The sequence below is a fragment of the Miniopterus natalensis genome, chromosome 9 (assembly GCF_054644295.1).
Source record: "Miniopterus natalensis isolate mMinNat1 chromosome 9, mMinNat1.hap1, whole genome shotgun sequence".
NCBI lineage: Eukaryota > Metazoa > Chordata > Mammalia > Chiroptera > Miniopteridae > Miniopterus > Miniopterus natalensis.
Genome location: NC_142089.1, coordinates 73,718,631 through 73,736,354, shown reverse-complemented (window position 1 = coordinate 73,736,354; position 17,724 = coordinate 73,718,631). Strand labels below are relative to the sequence as shown.

The following is a 17,724-nucleotide window of genomic DNA, read 5'->3' as shown; positions in this document are numbered from 1 at the left end:
ATTTTGTCTCATTTGGTGCTCACTGTAGAGCTGGAAAGTTTGCAGGGCAAGTGTTACGTTTTCCACTTTGTGCCTGAGGAAACAGCTCTTGCCCAAGGACACTGTAGCACTAAGGTCAGAACCATGGCTTTCTGATCCCAGCTGTCACTGTGCGCCCTGCAGGAGCGGAGCCGCTTAGACTCGTGTGTGTGTCTGGATTCCATCATGTCAGTCTTTTTACTTCATCCTCTCATCTTCTTTTATGTTCCTTAGACAAAGGTAGTAAAAGAAAGTCACTGTCTCCCCAGCCGTGGCGTGTTTGGTTAGCTGGGAATCCCTGCAGAGAGTGGGGAGCAGTGAGGTCTGCTGTGAAGCGCCGGCTGCGGAGCTGTCATCGGTGGGCTGTGCTTTTCCCGTTTGGTGAACGGACTGAACAGGCCTGTGAGTCCGGGTGGTGTCTGGGTCTGTGACTACCCAGTGTGAGCTCTCAGAGGGACCCCGGGTCGAGTGGAGCTTTCGTGGTCCCTGGCAGGAGGTTCATAGATATGTGCTGTTTTTAACTAGAATTCTATTGTGCAACTGCGTGATCTTCTTATACATGTTACCGGAATCAAAGAATCCTTGAATTTTTAAAATTTAAGTTTTGCTATAACATTTTTAAGGACAGTGACTGTGCCTTTTTCATCTTTGTATTTTCCAAAGTCTAGCACTGGCCCTTCCGTATTGTAAATTCTAATTATTTGCTGAACAAATGAGATGCATAGATGGAAAACACCCTAAATCAAATTTTGTACATTATGCAGATACCCCCAAATAGCTTTTATTCCTCCCAACCAATGGATATCCTGGGTCATTTGTGCTGGGGCTGACTTACAGCCATTGACTCCGTTTCAGAAGAAACACTTCTTGTCGCCACACCAGTGTTCGTGTAATCATTTGAGCATGTTATCTATCGCATTTGCCTTTATTAAAAATGACAGGAAACCGAGGCAGTGATGGGAATTACAGGGTGTGCTAGCAGCGGTGAACTTTTATTGAACGTTTGGCTCCTTGGATTAGGCCGGTCACTTCTGTAGTCAACTGTGAAGGAAAAGAATAGGGCACTTTGTCACAGATTTGTGCCTAAAAAATAAGGTGTAGTTAGTGGTGCAATAATATGGGACCGTTTAGAAAACTCCCCCTACACCTTTGACAACATGCAAATGTAGTTTCATTTTTGTTCTTTTTAGTTCATAAACACTTCAAAATTATACTATTCAAGAGGGTAAGTTAACAGGCATTGTTTGGGAAGATGACAAATATTCATTGTAAAGATCTTTAAATGTGTATTAAAGAGTAAGTTAGCTGTTTTCCAAATTATAGAAAGAGCTTTTTAGGGATGGTGTGACTGGCTCTGTATCTACACCCAGGTCACAGAGACTAGGGTGCAGGGTGCAGTTCACACTCAGCCACTAACGGGGAGGGGCCCTGGAGCAGATCCCCAGAATGCTCTGGCTCAGGGTTACTCATCTGTGCCAAGCGGGTGATCTCGGTCCAGGGTTCTCTGCTGCTCCGAGACTGAAGTCCCAGGAAGGCTGAGTTTCCAAAGGGCTGGGTGTCTGGGTCTAGGGAGAAGGTGCTTGGGGACCTGACAGACAAGCTTTCCCAAGTTTCTTTTACAAAATTTGGAAACTGGGTCTAAGGGTGGAAGTCTTTGCAATTTCTAGTTTTAAATGACCACGAACAGGCAAAATAAAAAGAATTGCAATTTATATTTTCATGTTACCCCGTGAAAAATGGTGTGCAAAGTTTTTATCTTCACGCTGGAGAAGTAATTTATTTATGGTGAAGACCTCTCCGGAAAGGGGTGGTTCTGTGTAAAAATCGTTTTACGTGTCGGAAATCGGACTTTTGAGCCAATTTTCTGTATTACTGAAATAAAAGAAAATGCAAAAAAAAGTCCCCAAACGAAACCTCATCATCTAAACACTCCTCAATTGTTTCTAGTCAAAGCTTTGCTGGCACCCTTTCCAGGGATAAGCAAAAGTAAATGTTTAGCGAGTCTCCAACCGAACGGCCCTTACTTTCCAGCTAATTTCCGCTCTGGGGGCCGTGGAATCGTCCGAAGCAGGGGCCGCGCTTTCTGGCCCTTGGAGCCGGCGAGCTGACGCGTCTCCCCGGGGGGCCGCGCCCTGGGCGCCGGGTCTCGGGCCCCCGCCCCTTCCCGCGTTGCTCAGGCCTGGGCGGCGCAGGGCGGAGCCGCGGGCGGGCGGGCGGGCTGGCGGGGAGGGCCCAGCGCGCCGGTGCCGCCCCCGGGGCACCCGGGACGGGGAGGAGCGGCGGCCGCACCCCGCCCTGGAAAGAAACGGGCCAGGTGTGGCTCGGCGCCGGCTGCCAGCGGGGAGGAGACTCGAGCCCCCGACCAACACCGACACCCAGCCGCGACCCGGCTCCTGTGCGCTCTCGCCGCCCTCCGCGCCACAGCTCTCCCTGCGCTCCGGCTCCCAGCGCCCGTCTCCCCCCGCGCCGCGCTCGCAGCGGCCTGGACGCCCGGCGGAGGAGCGGCCCCGCCACCCTTGTGCCTCCCGCTCCGGCCCCCGGCTTTGGCCTCGCCTTCGAAGCCCCCCGCCCGCTCCGAGCCGGTGGTCCTCGCTTATGCCTTGGCGCTGCGTGGCTCTCTGAGTTCCCGCCAACATGAGCTGCAACGGGGGGTCCCACCCACGGATCAACACGCTGGGCCGCATGACCCGCGCGGAGTCGGGCCCCGACCTGCGCTACGAGGTGACCTACGGCGGCGGCGGCGGTGGCGGCGGCGGCGGCGGCGGGGGCACCAGCAGGATGTACTACTCCCGGCGCTACACCGTCAACGACCAGAACTCCGACGGCTACTGGTGCGTACCGGGCGGTGCCGAGCGCGCGGCGCGCGCGGGGTGCGGGGCCGGGGTGCGGGGTCTCCACACTCTCCTCGCAGAGTCAGCCCCCGCCGGTTGGGAAGGAGAGGGACAGTTCTCTCCTGACGCGCGAGGACACCCGGGTCCAGAAGGAGGGAAGCCTGTGTGCCCGAGGTCGGGAAGCGTTTCCTCTTCGTGCGCAGGCAGGACCCAGGTGGCCCGCCGCCCGCCCGCCCGCCGTGCGCACCGCCGTGCGCGGGTGCGAACCGAGGCTCCGTCCCGCCTGTGCTGCTCTCCGCGGGCCGGGGCCGGAGGCCAGCCTGCGGGGGGTCTCGGCTGTTGGCACGACTGCCCCTTGCTCGGCCTCCCCTTTGTCCAGGCTGGCAGGTGGGGGGGTCAGGCAGGCGGGGCTTCGACAACAAAACCCAGCCTCCCAAACTGTAACCAAAAATAAAACAGCCAAGGAGTGGAGCCTCCCTCGGGCCTCTCCAGGGGCCAGGGTCGGACTCGGCGCTCCGCTGTGTCTCCTGGCCCATCCCAGATTCCTGGTCACCCCGAGACCGCGTCGGCAGCCCCAGGGTTTTGGGTAGAGGTTGCGCGTCCCGGAGGCGCGGGGGTCCCGTCCCTGGAAATGCCCGCCTTGGCCTCCTCTGCTGCTCAAACGGAGCTGCCCGGCCACCTGGCGCCGGGACGCAGCACCGCAGGGAGACGCCGGCCCCCCCAGGTCCTCCGCGGGGTCCCCCCCGCCCCCGGGAGCGCACCTGTGGCCGCGCGCTCGCGTCCTTTGTTTCCCTCTTTACAAAGCACCCGAGGGACGATCCCCTCGTCTGGGTCGCGCCCCTCGGCGGGCGTCCTGCGCCTTCAGCGGCCGGGCGCGGGCAGGGAGTTGTCCAGGGGAGGGCGCCGCGTCGCACCCTCGCCCGCCCGCGACGCTGGGCCAGCCTCGGCCAAGGTCCCCCAGAGGGGCCCGCTGGGAAGAATTGGTCTGTTTCTCCGGATCGTCCAGGAAACCCACCGAGGGAGCCACTTGAGTGGGTGGAGAGTGGGGTGCCGGGCTCGGGGTGCCCACGAGAGCCGTGGGAAGGTGTCTTCCCCAACCTCCCCAGCCCCTGTAAACCCTGACCCCGCGAGCCCTTCCCAAACAGGGGAAGACGCCAGGTTTCCAGAGCGAATTTTACGCGGCCCCGTGGCCTCAGGCTGGGGAGGAGCTACCGGAATAGGCTCCGGGAGTTTTTGTTTGGCCAGCAGTTTTGGAGGCAGGGACGGGTCGAGTTGCAGCCTGTTTTCTGGTTAGTTTTATCTATATATTTATTTCCCCGGAGCATCTTGGTAACTTATTTTGCTGTGAGTTGGCAAAAAAAAAAAAAAAATTGTCTCCATCTTAAGCTCTTTCGTCTGAACAAAATGCACCTGGGAATTTCCAGGAAAAAAGTGCCAAGCCATAGGGACAAGGGGGGGAACATTTTAACATGTTTTAATTTGTTTTTAAAACCCGGCCAACCGCTTAAATCTGAAACTTTCCTTTTCCCTCCCAGTCTTCCAGTATCTAATATCCACAGATTTAAATCCAAGTCAGAATTTGCAGGGATTCTCTAGCAGCTTCTTTTTTGTGGCATTTTAGGAACCAAGTTTTTGTGTGTGTGTGTTTTTCAATATGCTTTTGTTGTTCTAGAATCTCTGTTTCTAAAATGGACAATAAACATTCCTGTTCATTGAAATTAAGCTCCCTTGGCTTCTTGTAGACGAAATTTGAAGTTAATGTATTGGTTAATGAGCTCCATAGAGATACGAGGCTTTTAAGAATTAAATTTTGGGGAGTCTCGATGTTTTCTCATAGGATTGCATCATTTCTTGTGTTCAGTTTTTCCAACCTAAGGCCGATTATAAACCTGTCAAGTGTTACATCTCTGAGAAGGGCAAACAGACCCAAGCGATCCATGACCTGGTGCTGGGAAGGGCGTCTTCCTGCGCCTTGATGTTGGCCAGGCCCAGGGAGTGAGGCCCAGGGCTGGAGTCAGCAGGCGGTGGTTTCCCCAGCCGGTTGGGCCGCCTCACTGCTCCCAACCCTCCTGGAGCTGAAGAATTATTTAGCATAATACAAAATTACCTGCAAATGCGGATTTCTGCTTTTTAAAATGACAACGACTGACAGAAGGGAGGGCAGGCACCTGCTGCTGTTTTCCCGGAGGCTCTTTGTGGAAGGCGGCTGCCACCTGTGACCCTCTGCTAGGTGTCTTGTTTTTAAAGCACAAAACCAGTATGAAAACTACTGGTTGAATTTAAACTCATAATTTACTTTAAAAAAATTGCTACTTTAATAGCTGAATGAGATTGGTAGTTTTCAAAATACTCAGTGTTTGTGTTTAATAAACTGATTTGAGTGTGTAGACAGCTCAATCCTTATTTTCTAAAACAGCGACTTTAAAACATCTTCACTTTGTCCTTTACATTCGTAACACTTGTCAGTTTTTAGGGCAGTATTATATCTAACTTCTAATTCTTCCTTCTTCCCTGACCTGTCTTTATGGAATTTGCATCTACTTTATTTAACGTCTTCTCTGCTCTACTTCATATTTTAAAGTTTGGTAAATGTTACATGCTTGATAACATAATAGGTATATATTGAAAAATACAAACTTTGGATTTTTCTTGTGTAGGATGTTATACTAATATTGTTTTGAACTAAGGCCAAATTACTCTAGTTTTATTCCTATAATTCAAAGAAATTACAAATCTGTAGTGAAATTTGGTGGTCAAATGACAAAGGCCCACAGTTAAATCACTGATTGGAGCATGGATTTTATAGGATTAAAAGATGACTATTCAGAAATATGTGGTTATAATGCTATTAGTTTTCTCCACAACTCATGACTTCAAAACCAAAATGCATGTGATCACTATTTGACATATAGGGTGTCCTGAAAAAATGTATACACACACTTTGAATAATTATAAAGGCAGTGTTTATTAAAATACATTTCATTGTCAAAATTAAGCTATCAGCTGTTAAAGTTTGTATACGTTTTTGGGGAGACACCCTGTATATTTTAAGTTTGTCTTAAACTACCTTTTCAGAGAAGCCTATATCTTTGCATGAGATAAACAGGTTAATTTGCACTGAATTAGAGTCAGGGGAATGTAAGGAGTACAAACCCCTCACTTTTCCACCTTAGAGACAAGGAGATTAATACTTGCCTCAAATCCCAGCCCACTGTTGGCTGAGTTGAGTGAGAAGCTAAGGTGCCTCCCCTCTGCCCTGCTGTCACCCTGTGCCTTTAGAGAGAGTTCATTGTGTGTTAGACTAGACAGTCTTGCACATATATGAGGAAAGTATCTCAATTCCATTTCTCCATTCAGCAAATATTTACGGAGCATCTGCAGTGTGCTAGGTGTTGGAGAGGTTCAAAGGTGAAAATACAAAGCCTTCTTTAAAGGAGTGCATGCTCTTTAAAGGAAAGTAAGCACACAGTACTATAACACAGGAGGGTAATGGACGAGAAGGGTGTACATGACTAAGAAGCTCCTTAAGGAGACAAGATAACATATGTAGTAAGAATGTAACTAGTAAGACTTTGTAAAGGAAGTGCTGGTGAATTAGACTTCGGAGTATTTACTTCAGCTGGTAAAGGTGGGTGGGCAGAGAGCATTCCAGGGGGGGAAGAGAGCATGAGAAGAACTGTTGGAGAGGTGGAAACCCAGGAGCAAATTCAAGGCCTATAGAGTGATGTCCTTTCTGAGCATTCACTGTCGGTGGGGAAGCAGTAAGACCTAAGGAGGAAGGGTTGGTTGGGGCCAGTGCCTTACAGACCTGACTTCATGGGGAAATTTGGATAGGTAGAGGGGAGCCATTGCAGATTTTCATCAAAGCCAGTGAAGGTCTCCTGCATTGAGAGCTTTTGCACTGTTTCAGTGGCCTCAGTATGCAGGTGGCATGAAGTGGGGAGGGCCTACAGGAGGGAGTTGGCTTAAGGAAGTAATTACAACAGTGAAGGAGGGAGGTGACAAATGTCTGATTGAGTCTGATGACAGTAGGTCAGGAAAGTAGATATTGCTAGGTGGAGTGGCAGCTTCAGCCAAGAATTGGACGTGAGAGGCAAGGGAGAGTCTGAGAAAACAGGCTGAGAGTTGGGTGACTCATAGAATAGATTTTCTAAATATTTTTCTGGGAAACGACTGCAAAGTAAGATTCAGTTTAGCTTAATATGTGTTAGATAACATTTACATGGTTATCAAGTTTGAAAAAGTGATATATTTTATAAAAAATATCACATCAGTGGTTAATAATAGTTACCATCACCTGGCAAACACGTCTGTGATGTGCCAGGTATATTATGTATTTATCTCAAACCTCATGACAAACTGCCCATTTTATAGCTGGAAAACTGAGGCTAAAGTAGTTTAAATGACTTGGCCTTGATCATACAGTGATTGAGCTACATTTTAATCCAGTATACCACAATGACTCAAGGAAAAAAAAAATCAAACTATCAAACTGTAGTGATTAGAATTCATCTCTCCTACTTGTAAACTCTTGTATCTGAGTTTTCACTTATTCACTTGTTGCATTCCTGTGAAATATTAATTTCATAACCACAGTGTTCTTTCATTAATACTCCTGTCGAGTTTCCACTTGCTTAGGAAAAATGCAGTCTGATGCTGCAGATCTACAAAACAGCTTTCTACAGTAGTTAATTTTTTTCTCTAAATATGGGCATAATTCATTGTTGTTCAGGTGATTGAGATGTCTTGGGAAAGAAGAAAAACTGCTGATGCCCCTGATGCCTCAATGCTGACTTCTTAGGGTGGAGCAAAGGAGGGCTTGGGTGTGACTCGGAGAGCCTAACTCAGTTCTCTGCTAACCAGTCTTTCCAGAAGAGGAGGTTCTAGAAGAGTGCTGCTTCAGTCTGGAGGCACCAGCGCTGGGAGCACTGCCCCACCCTTTGTCTCTCTCTTTCTCCCTCTGACACTCATGGGAAAATGGTCAGGTGTGGCTCTGATGTTGAAGCCACTGGCCTACAGGCCCCAAGACTCAGTGAGCCACTCAATGGAAGCAACATCTTGTAAAATGCTAGTGCAGCCCAATCATTTCCAGCTCGGGCTGGAAGGGTCCAGGACCTTCAAAGACCTCGTGAAAGTGAAATCTACATTTTATGAAAGTGACGACATGTTAGTAAGAGGTCTAAGTTGCTTGTAATTAAATTTTTTTTTTTTAATATATCTTTATTGATTTCAGAGAGAGGAAAGGAGAGGGAGAGAGAGAAATAGAAACATCAATGATGAGAGAGTCATTGATCGAGCCCACAACCTGGGCATGTGCCCTGACCAGGAATCGAACCCCGATCGCCTGGATCCCAGGTCGACGCTCAACCACTGAGCCATGCCCAGCCGGGCGTAATTAAAATTTTTGACCTGCAAACATAATGTCCCTTGCTTCATCTGGTACCTGGAAAAAATTTAAAAAGGAGTTGACTTCTTGATGGATAATCAGATAACTTGTAAATGATTCCTTCAGACTTCGGAATGAATGTAACTTTTCACAGAGAAGTAATTCAAAATAGAGATCCCTATTTTGACACTGAATTTGTAAGGACCAAGTATTTATATGTCATCCCTGCTTAATAAAGGAAAGGAACACATCTTGTTCTGAATTTCCCTATCTCTTCAATAAGTTTCTTTCATGCTATCATTCCCTTTGAATTGTCTTAAACTATTATTTTCGGGTCTTGTAGGTAATTTTAGGAACCTCTGCAATGTCTCACACTTAATTCTAATCCATTTATCCCCCCCCCCCCTTTTTTTTTTGCTCATCCCACAATTTGCTTCAGGATATCCTTAAAATTATGAACTGGGGCAAAAATGACAAAGTAAAAAATCAAAATGAAATCTGAGCGCCTTGTCATGGGAGCAGCAGCCACCACACAAGGGCTCGCCTGCAGTGAGGATTTAGCTTTTGCTGGGCTTTGCAGGCATGAGTGGCGCAGGCGCCTGGCACCCGCAGGAGGTGGGTGCGGCTCCACGTCGCAGATGCGGAGACTCCAGCCACAGAGCCTAACCTGCTCAGGATCCCAACCGGACACCGGGAAGCGGCTGGGCAGGGAGTGGAGGCCAAGTCTGTCCGCCTTCAAAGCCTTTCTGAAGTTAATGATAGGTGATCAGTCTCCCCCCTCCCTCCAATCCACCAAAAACAGTGTGAAAATAATAAACAGGGAACAGAAATGAAACTATTATTAGAGCACTAATTCCAAAGCTCCCCCGTGAGGACAAGATGAAAGATCAGCGGAGGCCCTCTTTTTTAAATTTATAGGAAAAAACACACCCTTTTTTGCTCGCTGTTAGGGTGGGAATGGGTGGGGATAGTTGTGCTACCTGATCGAGCTTTGGAAATTGGAGTAATGAGATGAGTGGGAACATCCTCATATCAGTCTTTTATTTGACTTTGTTTTTCTTACACTTTACTATAAATCAAACAAACATGCATTAAGCACCTTCTGCATGCAAATTGTGTTGCTAGGCGCCTTCAGGAGTCGAAGATGTGGGACTTTGATCTTCAGGAGTGGGGAAGACAGGTGTGTAAATAGCAGAATGAGAGCAGAGGTGTGCGTGGGAAAGCTCAGCAGAGGAGGCAGCAGTTGCTCTGCAACTCCTGGAGGATGGGAGAGTGTTTAGTGAGTCCTGGAGCTAGGGTATTGTTCCTAAACAAAGAAGTAAAAATATTTTTTTACAGATATCACATCTTTTTTTCTTTTTACTTAAGATTCTTTAAAGAAACTCAAAGTAGTATATGTGCAAATGCTAAGCCTATTGGTTTTAAGATCCATATTCGTGCATTGCGTAATTCATTATTTTTCAACAAATATTTATTGAGCTTTTCCAAGGCCATTATTCTATGAATCTGAATACAAAAAGACATGACACCATTTCTGGCACATGTACAGGACCCTCTGTGGGTGAGTGAACAAAAGAAAGTCTAGAGGTAGAGGGAAGGAGAGGGGACAGAGAGAGAGGTGGAGGAAGGGAAAGAAGGAATCCTATGGGAGAGAAAGTATACACACAAAAATGCACAGTTAGACCCTGGGCCAAGAGTCTAATGAACAGAATAGTTTGCTATAAAATTACTTTCATAAAACAAAGCAGAGTAACTATTATTATTCAAAAATATTTTTTACCTTGTAATGCTGCATACCTCTCTTCAAAATAATTTTTCTTTAATAATATTCTTGGCAACAAGGGTTAAACTAATGCCTTAAGACAGCTAATTTTGGAGTCATTTTAAAAGAAAAGAGTGTTACTTAGAGGTGGTAAAACAAAACATACAAAGCTCTCTAATATTGTTCACATGTTCATGTACTTCATCTTTGGATTAAAATCCACAACTTGTTTTCCTTTTAGCCACTGACAAAGGGATCTTCAGGCAAACTGTTGGAACGACTACTTGTTCAAACATGTTTTAGAAGGTCAACTTAAAAGACATATGAATCATTTGTCTTTGTGAGTTTGGAGATAAAACAATTTCAGAAAAAGTTAAAAACTTTTAAGAATAAATGTTATTTTTTTTAAGGACAGCTATTAATTTTAGTTTAAGAAGTCAATATTTTTTTATTGATTTCGCCCAAATGAGGGTTTTTATTTATTTATTTATTTTTACCTGACATCTTTCCTCTTCCATGCCACTGAAGTGGGATTTAAAAATTGAACTTTGAGCTTGTTAGTTCAATCCTAACATGGTTTAAAACCTCTGCACCCGTAACACCCGAATGTACCAGGATTGAAAATTTCTTCAAGGCTGGGGATTTTTAAAATCCTTATAAAAATTATTTTCTCACATATGATAGAATTTTGCCTTTTCTCAAAGTGCATTCATTTATATGAATTGACGTGGACACTTATTACCGTTAGACCGAACATAGAACTTTTGTACTTTTTCAAAGGAGGAATGAGTTTTATAAAACAGAGTTACAGAAAGCATGAACTAGAGAAATCTTAGATGCCATCTAGCCTACCAGATGGAAAACTAAGGTCTAGAAATTTCTGAGATTAAAAAAAAGGTCTAAAATTGTTATGAGGCCAATAGAAAACAGGATTTGACTTAAAATTTTTGCCTGGCACACAACTTTGAGAAAACGCACACACTTCCTGAAGCAAGCTCTCCTGGCTGTCATGCTGAAGAGCCCAGCTCTGCACAGTGTTGAGTGTCTGACGCCAGCCCGACCCCTTGGTCACAGCTCTTTCTACCTGCACCTCCCCTTTGATGTGAGTGCAGCCGGTTCCGTGTGGATTCTTCCCTGGGCTGAGAAGGTGGATTCCCTTTTCCCCGCTCATTAAACCTCAGGGGCCTCAGTCTCCCTTCCTCCGGCTCAGTTGGATGGACTGAGCTCTTCCCGAGGTTCCCTTTCTCACCTGGATCTGCTTCCAAAGGGCGCCCTCAGCCACTCAGACTGAAGTGAAAGGCAGGAGAGGCAGGTCCTGCTTTCGGGACCAGACGCAGTCATTGAGAGTTGTGTTTAAGATGAAATTCGGTTAATCAGATAATTTCCTGTGGACAAATAGCAATACCAAAGATTCTTCGTTACATTATTCTAACATGTTAGCTTTCCATTTTTTGACCCTTAAAGGGATTAGATTTTTGTGCATTCCTCTTTCCTACGTAGTTGTTAATCTATTTACTAAAATGTCAAGTAAAACCCATAGGGTTTTAGTGGATGTCAAGGGCATGTGTGATAAACACAGGCAAATCCTTCAGTGAGCATGAAGAATTCTTTTTGGTACTATCAACAGCATATGAAGTTTGTTTTTTGTTTGTTTTTAAGTTCAGATGTATGAAGGTGACAGGAAGCAGATAAGGTGACTTATCTTAATAGAAATGTCAGCTGCTCTCTCGAGAAGTAGGAATGTCTTTTAAAAGTAGGAGGGAACAGAAACAATGTGGGAAGTTCACTGTTTTAAGCCAACATTTAATTGCCTCACCTTTCTTTTTCCTAGCTACAGTCAGTTTCTAAGTGTCCTGTAACTAACTACTGTAGAAGTGGGGTAAAAAGCAGGCGAGTTTTATATTTTGTTGTCAAATGAACTTAGTCATAAACTGGCTTTAAAAAGACACATGTACCCTTCGGCATACTCGTTCACAGCTGAGTTGGTCCGTCTTTTTTAAAATACATTTTGATTTTGGGGTAATTTTAGATTTATGGAAAAGTTGCAAAGATACTGGAGAGTTCTCATATAACCCTCACCCAGTTTCCCCCACCTGCCGCTGCCTAATAGCTCAGTTAGTGATAGTTTTTACAGAAGTGCATATTATTAAATCATTTAAGAAACTCGGGCTTTCCATAATGCTCAGAGCTAGCCCTTTCGCTTATATCCTAGGGACTGGCAGTCTTTGTGGGAATCACCCTGTGAACCAAATAGCTGAACAGAATTACTGAATGTTTCAGAAGAAAGGGACTCTCTTCTCCCTTCAATAAAAACAACCAATGTAATTACATAGGACCTTCCTAATTCCTTACCCATCCTAGGGTTCTAAAGGAGGTTTCCGTATTCCTGAATTTTTTCTCTTGTTTCTTGAGTTCCTTTCCTCTGTTTTACAATAAGCGCATTTTGGAAGGTGTTCTGTTTCAGTCGGAATTTTGTGCAAGTTTAGACAGCTGAAGCAGCCCTGTTTGTATCTCAGCGGGACCAGGAGTGTGCCAGGTTTCCTGTGCAGCCCGGCGCGGAGGGAAGACTGACTGCATTCATGGGGGGTGTGGTGACCTGGTTTTGATAGGTGGGCCGTGCAGGCGGCACATCGCCTGGGCCTGCCTGGAGGAGCCATGTCATCCGTCACCTGGGAGTGGTTCCCAGGGAAAGCTTGGTTCCTCACCCACATAGATGCAGCTAGTGCGGGCTTGTCGAGGAGCCTTGCTTGCAGGGAGGGACCTCATAGGTGGCAGAGAGAAAGTCGGTGAGTGCTTCCTGATGGGAAATGCCACGGAACGGGCCTGGTGGGAGAAGTTCCCCACTTTCTCTTGATCTTACCCCATCTAGGCATAGTACAGCCTGTGCTTTTCAAACCCTTTTTCTTAAACAGTGAAATTCTTTCTTTAAAACACTTACAGATACACCGACCCCACTCACCCCAGACACAGACGCACATAAGAGAAAGCCCAGTACCTCAAACAGGCATCAATCGGTTTAATCTGCAGGCGGCCCTGGCCGAAAGACTGGGTGGCTCTGAAGCCCCGTGAGGGACTCAGGCTTCTTGTAGCACATTCATGAGGCCTTTTCCCGATCATTAAACAATAATTTAATATGCTTTAAATCTCTCTTAAACTAAACTATGCCGTAGGTTTTGCTGCGGCATAATGGATCCTGGCAAATTAAAAAGCAAGACTGTGTTATTATACCTTGCTCTTTTTACTTAAAACTGGAGCAGATTAAATGCCTGTAATGTCTTTCTTTAAAATATGGAACATCTACAACATTCTTCTTAAGCACCACTGTTGTTTTAAGGTTTCTGCCGTGCGTCTTCCAGAAAAGAGCTTCATTTGACATGTACGTGTGGAAATACTCTAGGGTCATCTTGAAAGGAATTGTTTTTGCGTTAAAGATGTTTAAATTTCCGTCACTTTCTTCACACCATCATTTCTTTACCACTGTTTTCTTTCGCTGTGGTTGCAGAAAATATTTCTGTTGAATACACTTTTCTCTTGTCTGCTCCTGTTTTCCTTAGCTGGACTTGCCAATAGCACCTTTAGGCTGTGAGGTCTTCCCCCGGGGATGCGGGGCTGGGCATAGTGGGGTTTGAAGCAAGAGGTGTGACAGATAAGCTGCCAGAAATGTGTTTCTACAACTCAGAGGAGTATTTCTGATTTGGATCTTGGACCTGGAAAACAACAACAACTTGGTGTGACGATCATTATTGGGCTAAGTAGTAAAATTTGAAAAAGTTCTGTAGGGTAGAAACTAGTGTTCAATACATTTTAAATGTTATGATTTGAGAATTGTACTGTGGTTATATAATTGGAAATTCGTGCTGAAATATTTTGGGTTAAAGGGACACGATTCTCAAATCGTTCAGAAAAATGTATAAATACATTTATATACAAAGAGAGGGATAGAGGCGACTAGGCAATGTTAAGAATTGGGGAATCTGGGCTAAGGGACTGCAGGAGTGTTTTGTCTCATTTTTGCCACTTTTCTGAAAGTTGGACATCATTTCAGAATTGGGAAAATCATTCACGCCTGCTTCTCTGTTTGTCTCATCAGTCAAACCGGAACGATGTCCAGGCACCAGAACCAGAACACTATCCAGGAGCTTCTGCAGAACTGCGCGGACTGCTTGATGCGGGCCGAGCTGATTGTGCAGCCGGTGAGCTTCCTGCCCCCCAGTGTCACCCGCACCCCGGCCTGTCCCCGGTTAGCTTAGGCTCTCCTCGCCCCACCAGTGCGCCCTCATTCACGCCCTCCTTCGCTCAGTGTTTGGAGATGGTCTTTTCAGAACAGACTAGATAGGGATGCATATCTTCTTAACCTACTTGTCATGTTGGTTTCACAACGGGAACCAGTTTTTACACAATTTTTTTTCCCCTCAACAAATGTTTACACTGCAGATTGTAACAACCTGTTGGAACTGCAGCAACCTGTTGTTTATTTTGTGATACTTTCTTTTCCTAGAAATGCTTTATGTCACTGATTGTGATGTACACCATCAATTTAATACGTGGTGGTTGTTTTCAGGAAAAAAATCACCGTATTGTAAGAACAATTCTATTTGAGAAACAAAAAGATATATATGTGGAAAAATAAGCAATTGAAAATTGAGGAAAAAATGGTAACATTTATGAAAGCCTCATGATGTTCCTTGATGGTACTGAGAGAGCTTTGGGATCCCATTGACAAAGGCTTGAAAATCACGGCTTCCGTGATGTTCCTCCCATTTAAAGTTTTTATTTTAAAAGACAGTAGCATCCACATTTACTCTGAGTTTGCTAAAAATGGGCTAGAAAATGGTGGGGCCATAGCCACCTTTTCTGTTCTTTCTCCAGTTTACTGTATCTCTTCAATCTCCTCAATGCTGACATTTATTAATGTACGGTTTATATCTGGAATCTGCCTCATGACAAAATACCCCTGTTAAATAAAAAGAGGGATTTTAATCAAATGAATTTATATATCTGTTTGCAGACTATCTTAATGTTCTAATTTCTTAATTTTAAATAATGTGTGGGTTCTTGTTCTGGTTTATTTTGTCCAGTTAAAAAATAACTTCACTTTAATCCATGTAAAACCCTTTTTATTTTTAAATGATTCTAGATTCACAAGAAGTTGTAAAACTAGTACAGAGCAGTCTTGGGCACTCATCGCCCAGCTTCCTCCAAGGCGACATAGCACATAATTAGTGCATCGTCAAAACCAGGAAATCCATTGTCTCAATGCGGTGGATTAGAAAGCTTTCTTTTTAAGAACTGAAATTTTATTTTCTTGTAAGATGCAAGAAAAGTTCAGTTTGTGGGTAAAAGACCTTCACCAGTGTCACGGCACAGTGTTCTTACCTCAGAAATATTCCCATTAGATGAGAGTTCTGTGTAAATATGAAAGATAGGCATTTCAGATTCAGAAGAAAGGGAAAGATTAGCATTCTGTAAATATACTCTTAGAAGCCTGGTGGAAATTTAAAATACAGCCCACAGATTTTGGCTAATGAGCCTCCCCACATTCTTTTAGGAACTGAAATATGGAGATGGAATACAGCTGGCTCGGAGCAGAGAACTGGACGAGTGTTTTGCTCAGGCCAATGACCAGATGGAGATTACTGATAGCTTGATCAGAGAGATGCGGCAGATGGGCCAGCCCTGCGATGCTTATCAGAAAAGGTATTTCTCAGAGAGCACGAATGCACTTTCGAGAGAATGTCGTACAACTAGTTACACTCAACCCCGGGACTCGGGCCCTCCCCCGAAGGAAGCATAGATAGATCTTCACAGGGACAGGCTCTCTTCCTTGGGATTTTGCAGCTTTATGTCTGTCTAATGCAAATGGACTAAAAGCACTACCTTCATCTTTTGTGGAATCACAAAGCTGCCGTGAGAATTGACCAGACCTGCCCAAAAGAGTGTGTGTATTTTGAAGAGTTGAGTTCGTTGGATGTTCATTGTATATCCCTTGAGGAGCCAGCAAAGGCCTTTGGCACAGCATTTTTCTCTAGGAGCCTGATACTAAGTCAAGCTCAGTTTAATGAAAACAAAATTGAGAGTCTTAGGGTTGGAAATGCAGTTTGAAGCAGAGACGTGCAGTCTGATTTTGCTCTTGTGGTGCCTGGAATCTTGCTCTCAAAATCCCAGGGTGAAACTCATGAGCAAGCGGGAGGCACGGCCAGGTTAGGCAAAGCCAGTGGAAGTTTATGATGTGGCAGGCTTTGAGCATCGTCATATTTAAGTTTTTGTATGCGATCAGGATTCACATCCTGTTGGTAAAGAAAAATATTCTTCAAATAAGACATTTGTGACCCCTGTACTGACACAAAGGAGACTCAGAAAAGGGGAAATTAGCCAGCACGGGTTTTTATTTGCTGTCTTCCTGTGCCGCTATAATTGTTTTCCTTTCCTTTCAGACTGCTTCAGCTCCAGGAGCAAATGCGAGCCCTGTATAAAGCCATCAGTGTCCCTCGAGTCCGGAGGGCCAGCTCCAAGGGTGGCGGCGGGTACACCTGTCAGAGTGGCTCTGGGTGGGATGAATTCACCAAGCGCCTCACCAGCGAGTGTCTGGGGTGGATGAGGCAGCAGAGGGTAAGTAAGCAGGTTCCAGAGGGACAAGGGCTGCTTCTCAGACGTCCCCAGTCTGTAGTCAGGCGTATGGACCGGGGCGGGGGCAGCCCCAGTGGTCAGGAGCACAAAGGGTGTTCTGGCCCTGAGATGGCAGTGACGACTTTTTTTGGAATTTTCCTCGTACACAATTTGGAAGTGGGCGTCTATTTTGAAATGAATGAAACTTGTTAGTTTTCGCCCCCCGTATGGCTTAGAGAATCAACCTCACTGCTTTCTAGTCATACTTTATCACACAGGTAATATTTAACAGGTATCATTTAATTAGTAGATTTTGACTGTCTAGCTCTTACTGTGCACAACCGGAAAATCTGTTGTGGGACTTGATGTGCTAAAAAACCTGCACTGTTCTCGAGTGGTAACTGATCTCATCTGGGTTACTGATAGGTACTTAAAAAAACAGAATGTTGTGGAGGCCCACTTAAAATGTTAACAAATTTGGAGGAGCTGGAAACCTGCTAAAACTGGATATTCTGGTTTGGGCTCGCCGGCTGCTCACCTCATATTTTGAAGTGTCAGCTGTCTTGTGCAATCCTACGTCACTGGTGTGGGAGTGAAGTGAAGTAATGGCATCAGAAGTGTGTGCGGAGCCTTCCCTAGAACCGGAGTTTCTGCAAAGTACTCTTCAGCATTAATTACTGTTTTGTTGTTTTACGTGGTGATTATGCGCTGTAATGAGCAGGTGGCAGTGGAAATGTGCCATAATCACGGAGATGGGGACTTTATAATGAAAACCTGGCACCTAATGGACCATCCTTCTCTAGAAGGTGGATATGTCAGGATGATAAGTTGTGGAGAGATCATTTGTGATGCAGTGTGGTTGTGGTGCTAAGAAATGCTGGTTTTATTACTAGTTCTTGGACCAATTTAGCAGTGGCTCTAAAATTTCTCGACAACTTAAAAATTTTTGTATGTGTACTTTCCTAAGTGGTGAGCGCTTATGGGGCTAAATAATCATCCACTGAGTTTACTTTTTCCCACTTATTATAAGGACTGCATATCACTATTACAGAAGGTAGGCTAAAAGTAAGTTATTAATCCCTAATAACTTTGTATGAGATACCTAAATACAAGCCTATTTG

General features: G+C 45.3%; 1 protein-coding gene across 1 annotated transcript in view; it reads left to right on the top strand.

The window, feature by feature from the left end:
* Positions 1–2,652: 2,652 nt before the first annotated feature.
* DSP (desmoplakin) overlaps positions 2,653–17,724 on the top strand; it is a 39,395-nt gene continuing 24,323 nt past the window's right edge. Inside the window, exons 1-4 of the mRNA XM_087820656.1 lie at positions 2,653–2,849; positions 14,088–14,190; positions 15,546–15,694; positions 16,432–16,606. Coding sequence (XP_087676782.1) covers positions 2,653–2,849; positions 14,088–14,190; positions 15,546–15,694; positions 16,432–16,606 — 624 coding nt within the window. The remainder of the gene's footprint in view (positions 2,850–14,087; positions 14,191–15,545; positions 15,695–16,431; positions 16,607–17,724) is intronic.